Genomic DNA, 9,824 nt, shown 5'->3' with positions numbered 1-9,824 from the left:
CCATTTTCCAAAGCAGAATGGAACCAACAAGCTGTAACAGCTTGTCGGTTTCATTCACTCTGGTCTCCTTTATTGTATAACCCATTTGGGTATAGAGTTTTTCTGAATACATACTGTATAATAATTGGGCCTCAATTAGAATGGAATATGATTTTATTCATGAGGAAGCACTAAACCTGTGTCATACAGCTCTAAAATGGTGATGCTTAATTCCTCCATTTCTTCAAGGAGGGATGAGGTAGGGGCTTTGATGCTTGAAGGGCCATTGACCCATAGAATTGAAACTGATCTTACCTTCATATCAACTTTCATAGTATACATAGTAGAACCCGTATCCCTGGATTCGGTTTCATTTATCCGCTGTTTATCGTGGCCCGAAATATTAAATGGAAAATGCCAGAAATGAAAGATTCATAAGTTTCAAATTGTGTGCCATGTTGGGCTCGGTACGTGATTCATCTCTCTTCTCTATACCCGCACTGGTCCGCTTTACTTGCACCCAGTTAGCCTCTAGCATTCTTGCTGTCCGCATTTGTTGCCATGCTGTGATTCGCATGTCGGTTTATGTGCGGCCAGCAGTAAAGGCCTGGTTGATCAGGTCCTGATCCACCACGAGGCCTGGTCATGCACCAGTCCGTGGGGGCATTGACCCCCGGAACCCACCCCCAGGTATTTTAAGTTTTGGCTGTCCCCATTCATTCTTTGTAATAATTCCTTCACTGACAATACTACATAGACTGTGAGGAATTAGTGCTAGCCATCCTTCATAAAATATAAATTATTATAAAAAAGAAGTGCTAAACCCACAGGCGTCATACAGGGCTGACATAAAAATAAAATTATGTACAAAGACCACACAAGTGCAGTGACATTCATTTTTATTAAGATTTTTTTATAAACAAAGTTATAAGAAATTTACATACTCTGTACGGTATTAATTATACCACAAATAAATTATTTTTAATATTTCTGTTGTCCAGAGGGCTGAGGAAGGGTTGTTGAGGTGGTTCAGACATGTAGAGAGAATGGAGCGAGACAGAAAGACTTCAAGAGTGTATCAGTCTGTAGTGGAAGGAAGGCGGGGTAGGGGTCGGCCTAGGAAAGGTTGGAGGGAGGGGGTAAAGGAGGTTTTGTGTGCGAGGGGCTTGGACTTCCAGCAGGCATGCGTGAGCGTGTTTGATAGGAGTGAATGGAGACGAATGGTTTTTAATACTTGACGTGCTGTTGGAGTGTGAGAAAAGTAACATTTATGAAGGGGTTCAGGGAAACCGGCAGGCCGGACTTGAGTCCTGGAGATGGGAAGTACAGTGCCTGCACTCTGAAGGAGGGGTGTTAATGTTGCAGTTTAAAAACTGTAGTGTAAAGCACCCTTCTGGCAAGACAGTGATGGAGTGAATGATGGTGAAAGTTTTTCTTTTTCGGGCCACCCTGCCTTGGTGGGAATCGGCCAGTGTGATAATAATAATAATTTCAATATGCATAAAAAATAAGTGAGGTACCTTAAAGTTCATATGCAACTGAATACTGTGGGGGTCACTGAGAAGAATAATTAAAATAATTTTTTTTTTTTGACATTTCTCCATTTATAAATGAACAGGCCTACTTGCAATGTCCAACAAAATGAGAATAATTTGTAATTTACAGCTGAAGGGCTCTTGTTCCAAGGAATTGGAGATAGTCTCCCCATCCTTGAATCAAATGTAAGTATTCCCATTCCCTATTTACTATTACCCCAAGAGGTTTAATGATCTGAGAGTATAATAATGTACTCAGAGTAAATTATTATTATTATTATAATCAAAAAGAAGCGCTAAGCCACAAGGGCTATACAGCCCTACTCAGAGTAAAAAGGCACAATACTGTGATGGGAACAATACACAACCAACACATAGGAGAAGTAATAAATGTACTTCCTTAATATAAATTTTATATCCAGCAATAACAATATGCATTGTCATTGTAACACCAATGCTGTACAATACTTACTATAGCCAGTCACCTTCGTATTCTTTATCATATATATATACAGCTACTCAGTTGTGTTATTAAAAATAAGCCACCTAATTCCTCGGTGGGAGATGGCCAACATGTTGAATTTTTTTTTTTATAAAGTTAAACAAATTCCAGTTTGTGTTTAGCTTGATTTATTCTATTAGTACAGTATCAGTTTTCATAGCAATTTGGAAGAGTTCTGTACAGTACAGTATTATAGCTCAGTTGTTCATACACTTATACAAAAGTCTAACAGGCAGCGTACCAGTACTAGTTAATGATAAGAGTTCTGGCGTGTCAGGATGAGCAAGCATAACCAGCAGTCTCCAGTGCTCAAAGCTAAAAACCATGGTGTATGTTAATAACCTATCAACAATAGTAGCTTCCTATATATCCTTGTTTGCATTTGATGCCAAAATTGTGTGTATAAAAATGGAGGATGGTAGATAAGTGCAAGAAGACCTGGTTAGACATCAGGTATTATTGAACTAGTGGGTGCTAGAGTTTGACCCCAGTAAGAGCAAACTCATAAAACTGCAAGACTTGGGAATAAATATTACACCAAACTTATCTCCTGAAAAATAGAGAACATCAACAGCACCATCTAGGTTGATAAGCATAACAATGATATTCAGAAACCTAGACAAGGACTCCTTAATAACACTCTGTGACACATGTACTACCTATTTCTAAGTACACAGTGGCAGAATAGAATCCTCACCTGGTCAACCATATACCTTATGTCTACAACCACTCCCAAGAACTCTACTTGCTTGTGATTATTGTATGAATAGTGAAATGCTTAATAAAAGTTATGCTGTGTTTGGAGAATGGGAGGTAATGAAGTTTGATCCAGGAAATTTGTGTATGTTTTCTATACCCAGAGAAAGACTAGTTATTTTCCTTCCAGGAGATAAAGTGTCACTGGTTGCCTTGACCCAGATCTTGGCTTGACTGATGGTTCACCCCCAGAAGACATTTGTACCATTCCTGCAGTCTATCAAAGTCCTCTTGTAATATCTCATGATGAATGAAAGAAAAATAACCAATGTAAAACTCAAATAATGCGCATTCATCTTAATAAAATAATGAACTAACAGTAAAGATCTTTAGTTTTGTTCTTTGTGATACAGCAGAGGGAGAATGTACACACAAAATTTAATTTTAACGCTGCTAAAGAATATTCTATTGTTATCCCAATGATCAGTTTACCCTTCTAGTTATTATTATTACCAATAAATTTAAACCTGGAATTGTTCTTCCCATTACCATTACTAAATACTGTTGGTTTTTCAATGCATGTCTTTGGCTGTAGGAATGATCTTGGCTGTGGATTACTTAAAAGTCCCAGCCCAGTATTTGGTGGTCCTCTGGCAGATAATGTAGCATTACCTGAAGATTTTCCTCTTCCCTGACCTCCTCTTGTTCCTCTACCTCTTCCAGCCATAGAAGCTGCTGCTTTACTACGCGATGCCGCATAGCGTGAAGATGAAGCTTGACTACTATTGTAACTTGCCTCTTCATCTTTCCCTGTTTTAGTCTTCTTTGTTGGTCTTCCTCGACCAGCTGAGAATTTTCTTTTGCGCTTCGATCTAGAACACAGATTTCCTTAATCAATGTTAAAATAGATTTAAAGAATTATTGAAAATCTGTATAATGTCTTCATACAGAATATCATAATTTATCTGCAAAACATAATGAAAAATTTCTAAGAGACACAGTATGAGGGAAATTTTACAGTAAATTCACTCAACTTAACATGATACTAATAAGATTCTACCATACTTTCTGCTGCACACCATTCTCTAATACGAGAAAACCATAAACTCTGTAGTATTCTTGCATTAAGAGTACAGTAAGCAAAGCATACTCTCTTATTACACAGATGCAGCAATTATAAAAATAAAACTATGAGTACAGTAGGGCCTCGCCTTATGGTGTTCCGTTAATATGGACATTTCAAATTACAGTGGTACCTCGACTTACTAGTGCCCCAACTTTGGAGTTTTCAGTTACAAGCCGTCGCTCGGTTGATTTTTTGCTTTGAATTGCGAGCCAAAATCCTCTTTACAGTAACATACATATTTTTTTTTTAACACATCAGCCATCTCCCACCAAGGCAGGGTGGCCTGAGAGAAAAAAAACTTTCACCATCATTCACTCCATCACTGTCTTGTCAGAGGTGCACTTACACTAGTTAGAAAACTGCAACATTAACACCCCTCCTTCAGAGTGCACACAGTGTACTTCCCATCTCCAGGACTCAAGTCCAGCCTGCCAGTTTCCCTGAATTTTTTCATAAATGTTACCCTGCTCACACTCCAACAGCACATCAAGTTCTAAAAAGCATTTGCCTCAATTCACTCCTAACACGCTCACACATACTTGCTCGAAGTCCAAGCCCCTCTCACACAAAACCTCCTTTAACCCCCTCCCTCCAACCTTTCCTAGGCCGACCCCTACCCCGCCTTCCCTCCACTACAGATTTATACTCTCGAAGTCATTCTATTTTGTTCCATCCTCTCTACATGTCCGAACCACCTCAACAGCCCTTCCTTAGCCCTCTGGATAATAGTTTTAGTAATCCCTCACCTCCTAATTCCCAAACTACAAATTCTCTGCTTTATATTCAAACCACACATTGCCCTCAAACATGACATCTCCACTGCCTCCAGCCTTCTCCTTGTTGCAACATTCACCACCCATGTTTCACACCCATATAAGAGTGTTGGTATAACTATACTCTCATACATTCCCCTCTTTGCTTCCACTGACAAAGTTCTTTGTCTCCACAGACTCCTCAGTACACCATTCACCTTTTTCCTCTCAATTCTATGATTCACCTCATCTTTCATAGACCCATCTGTTGACACATCCACTCCTAAATATCTGAATACATTCACCTCCTCCATACTCTCTCCCTCCAATCTGATATCCAATCTTTCATTATCTAATTTTTTATCCTCATCATCTTACTCTTTCCTATACAGTGGAACCTAGGTTTTCGTGATTAATTCGTTCCAGAAAGTCTGGTGAAAACCACATTGTACGAAAACTGAAACAATATTTTCCATAAGAAATAATGTAAATCCAATTAACCTGTTCCAGACATCCAAAAATATTAAAAAAAAAATATATTTTATGGAGAATAACTATAGTTTTACATACAGAAAACAATGAGAAATAAATATAAATGACTAATGAAATGGATAAATGAACTTTTAACATCACTTTTACCTTTATTGAAGACTCTTGTTGGCGTATGGAAGACAGCGAGGAGGGGAGAGGGAGGAGGAGAGGTTACTGTTTGGAAGGGGAATCCCCCTCCATAAGGACTTCAAGTATCAATGCCCTATCCAGGGTTACTTCTCTTCTTTGTCTTTTACTGGCACTAAGACCAGCTTGAGAGTCACTGAACCCCTGTCACACAAAAAATCTGTCCAGAGAGGTCTGTTTCTAGCATCTCTTTAAGATTTCCCTAAAATGAGACGAGGCATTGTCATTGAACATTGATGCGGACTTCCTGTACATCCTGGCGAGATCGGCGGACACGCATACACCACTTTCATACTTTGAAACGAGTTCTATCATGTTTCTCACCTTCTTTATCAAAGGGCTAGCACTCGGAATTTTCTTTGGCCCCATGGTGGCTTATTTAGAAGTCGCACTCAATAAACAAGCACAAAAAACAATGGATTATTACGAAATGTTTCGGATGAATGAGCGGGGTAATGTTCACTCAACGAGAAACAAAACCAGACTGAGTCAGAACTTGTGGGATGCTTTGTGTGGGTGCGGGCAGGCAGACGTGTCTGGTACGGCGGACCATTGTCAACTCTATGAAAACTGAACAGATGTACGGAAACGGACAAAATTTCGATGAAAAAAGTCGTTGAAAACTGAATCCTATGAAAACCAGGGCATACGAACACCAAGGTTCCACTGTGCTCACTTTTTTCTTCTTTTACATACCCTACAAAACTCATCCACAAACCTCTGCAACTTCTCTTTAGAATCTCCCAAAAGCACAGTGTCATCAGCAAAGAGCAACTGTGACAACTCCCACTTTGTGTTAGATTCTTTATCTTTTAAACCCACACCTCTTGCCAGCACCTAAGCCTTCACTTCTCTTACAACCCAATCTATAAATGCATATATTGAACAGCCATGGTGACATCCCACATCCTTGTCTAAGGCCTACTTTTACTGGGAAATAATCCCCCTCTCTCCTACATACTCTAACCTGAGCCTCACTATCCTTATAAAAACTCTTCACTGATTTCAGTAACCTACCTCCTATTCCCCCCTCAAGGAAGGGTCCTTGATGCTGGTGAGGGGCTCTTGATCTAGGGAATTGGATCTGTGCTTCAGTTCCCTGAATTGAGCCTGAATACCTTCCATCCTTCCCCATGCGCTGTATAATCCTACGGGTTTAGCACTACCCCATAATTATAATTATATAATTATTATACCTCCTATTCCATATATTTGCAACATCTGCCACATTCTCCCCCCTATCCACCCTATCATATGCCTTTTCCAAAACCATAAATGCCACAAAAACCTATTTACCCTTATCTATATACTGTTTACCTATATATTTCACTGTAAATACTTGGTCTACATACCCCCTACCCTTCCTAAAGCTTCCTTGTTTATCTGCTATCCTACTCTGTCTTACACTTAATTCTTTCAATAATAACTCTACCATGCACTTTACCAGGTATACTCAACAGACTTATTCCCCTATAATTTTTGCACTCTCTTTTGTCCCCTTTGCCTTTATACAAAGGAACTATGCATGCTCTCTGCCAGTCCCTAGGTACCTAACCTTACCCTCTTCCATACATTTATTAAATAAAAGCATAAACCACTCCAAAACTATATCCCCACCTGCTTTTAACATTTCTATCTTTATCCCACTGATCTCAGCTGCCTTACCCCCTTTCATTCTACCCACTGCCTCATGAACTTCCCCCACACTCACAACTGGCTCTTCCTCACTCCTACAAGATGTTATTCCTCCCTGCTCTATACATGAAATCACAGCTTTCCTATCTTCATCAACATTTAACAATTCCTCAAAATATTCCCTCCATCTTCCCGATACCTTTCCCCTCAAGGGAGGTTCCTTGACGCTGGTGAGGGGCTCTTGATCTAGGGAATTGGATCTGTGCTCCAGTTCCCTGAATTGAGCCTGAATACCTTGCATCCCTCCCCCCCACATGCGTTGTATAATCCTAAGGGTTTAGCTCTCCCACATGATTATAATAATAATAATAATAATAATTCCCGATACCTCTAACTCTTCATTTAATAACTCTCCTCTCCTATTTTTAACTATCAAATCCATTTGTTCCCTAGGTTTCCTTAACTCATAATCTCACTCCAAAACTTTTTCTTATTTTCAACAAAATTTGTTGATAACATCTCACCCACTCTCTCATTTGCTCTCTTGTTACACTGTTTCACCACTCTCTTAACCTCTCTTTTTCTCTCCATATACTCCTCTCTCCTTGCATCACTTCTACTTTGTAAAAGCTTCTCATGTGCTAACTTTTTCTCCCTTACTACTCTCTCTTTACATCATAATTCCACCAGTCACTCTTCTTCCCTCCCACACCCACTTTCCTGTAACCACAAACTTCTGCTGAACACTCTAACACTACATTCTTAAACCTACCCCATACATCTTTGACCCCACTGCCTATACTCTCACTAGCCCATCTATCCTTCAATAGTTGTTTATATCTTACCCTACTTGGCTTCTCCTTTAATTTATAAACCTTCACCTCTCTCTTACTTGCTTCTATTTTTCCTTGTATCCCATCTACTTTTTACTCTCACTGTAGCTACAACTAAAAAGATATCCGATATATCTGTGGCCCCTCTATAAACATGTACGTCCTTTTTTCTACCAACACATAGTCCAACAAAATACTGTCATTATGCCCTACATACACACTCTAAGTTATAAAAACCTCCATTATATATATTTCCTTCCCTCATGAAACATAAAAGTTATCAAATGTACAACTTTACAAATACAAATAAATTGGAACATGTCAAAGAAAATAACTTGAGTGTTGAGGATTTTAAAAAAAATCCTGAGCATGTGTCACTCCTCACAGCCAGTAATCAACTAGAGTTGTCTATATCTTCATTTATCACAAAAAAAAAAAAAACTCAAGACAGGCAAGGGGCAATTGATCTAAGGAATTGGACCTGCATTTCCCTCTTTAGTTTAAACATGAATGCCTCCCCTATGGATTTAGCAATCCCATATAAATATAATAATACATAATAATAATCACAAAAAAAAGGTCAACTGCTAATTCATGTGGAAATGAATGGTATAAAATACCGACACAATGGAAATATAAACACTTTAGCAGTATACTGTGATCCTTCATTGACAACATTTCACCCATGCAGTGGGCTTTATCAAGTCACAGACAGATCTACCTGGGTGAAAGATACGTGAGTATTTATAGGATGGCATCAGGTGGAGAATGCTGCATGTGACAGTCTTCTGAGAAGGGTGATAGAGTCTAGAACCTTGGGTAGCTTTAAAGAAAGATTGGATAAGTATACGAGTAGACCTTCTGCAGTGTTCCTCCATTCTTATGCTCTTATGTGGGATATCTACCTCCACATCCACCACTGTCAAGGACATTACCAGTAATAGACAGGACAGGCTTCAAACCTCTGTAGGGGTAGATACAATTCCTTACAATGACTGCAGCAAATTATACGTCGGTGAAACATCCAGAGACCTCCAAACACGTATTTCAGAACACCAGGACACAGGCAGATCTGATGATCCAAGGAATGCCTGTGTTCAACACCGAAATTCACACAACCATTTAATCAACTACAGAACCACAAGACTTATCGCCAGAGAAGACAACACTCAATACCGAAGAATCCTGGAATCCTCACTTATCTGTACAGTGGACCCCCGGTTAACGATATTTTTTCACTCCAGAAGTATGTTCAGGTGCCAGTACTGACCGAATTTATTCCCATAAGGAATATTGTGAAGTAGATTAGTCCATTTCAGACCCCCAAACATACACGTACAAACGCACTTACATAAATACACTTACATAATTGGTCGCATTCGGAGGTGATCGTTATGCGGGGGTCCACTGTATATCCAACAACTTCAACCAGAACAATGGCTTCTATAACATAACTGAACCCCTTGCCAAGAAACTTCACTGCTATCCCACATAAGAACATAAGAATGGAGGAACACTGCAAGGTCTACTCATATACTTATCCAATCTCTTTTTAAAGCTACCCTGGGCTCGACTCTATCACCCTTCTCGGAAGACTGTCACATGCAGCATTCTCTACTTGACCCAGCATTCTCCACCTGACGCCATCCTATAAATACTCACATATCTTTCACCCAGGTAGATTTGTTTGTGACTTGATAAAGCCCACTACGTGGGTTAAACATCAATAAAGGATCACAGTATATTGCTTAAGTGTTTATATTTCTGCTAACTGATATGTATGTGTGGAACTGTCCGCAGTGGCTTGTAAACAATGACACACTAGCTGAAGGCAGGGCAGCTGAAGCGTGCTCAGGCCGGAGGAACAGGCGGACGCGTTCGGGATGATTGTCCTTAACCGGGTTTTTCATCGTTGGCCGAGCCAATATTTTTACGCTAAAACGCATCACTACCCGAGGGTTCACTGTATTGTATACACGGAAAATAAATGAAGTATAACCAATAAAGTAGTGAAGAGAACTGTCAGACTGGAACCTGACTTAATTATTGATACTTTTATTTGGGACTAGTTTTATTATAGAACAAATA

At 39.4% G+C, this 9,824-nt stretch overlaps 1 protein-coding gene across 4 annotated transcripts in view; it reads right to left on the bottom strand.

The window, feature by feature from the left end:
- Positions 1-2,127: 2,127 nt before the first annotated feature.
- Positions 2,128-9,824, bottom strand: part of LOC128701556 (recQ-like DNA helicase BLM) — a 58,831-nt gene continuing 51,134 nt past the window's right edge. For all 4 annotated transcript variants that reach the window (XM_053795305.2, XM_053795307.2, XM_070101568.1 and 1 more), the window contains one exon: positions 2,128-3,584. In XM_053795305.2, the coding sequence (XP_053651280.2) occupies positions 3,209-3,584 (376 nt within the window). In that variant the 3' untranslated portion in view covers positions 2,128-3,208. The remainder of the gene's footprint in view (positions 3,585-9,824) is intronic.

This window comes from Cherax quadricarinatus, chromosome 78, assembly GCF_038502225.1.
Source record: "Cherax quadricarinatus isolate ZL_2023a chromosome 78, ASM3850222v1, whole genome shotgun sequence".
Lineage (NCBI taxonomy): Eukaryota > Metazoa > Arthropoda > Malacostraca > Decapoda > Parastacidae > Cherax > Cherax quadricarinatus.
Note: the sequence above shows the minus strand (reverse complement) of the source record. Positions and strands in the feature narration are given on the sequence as shown.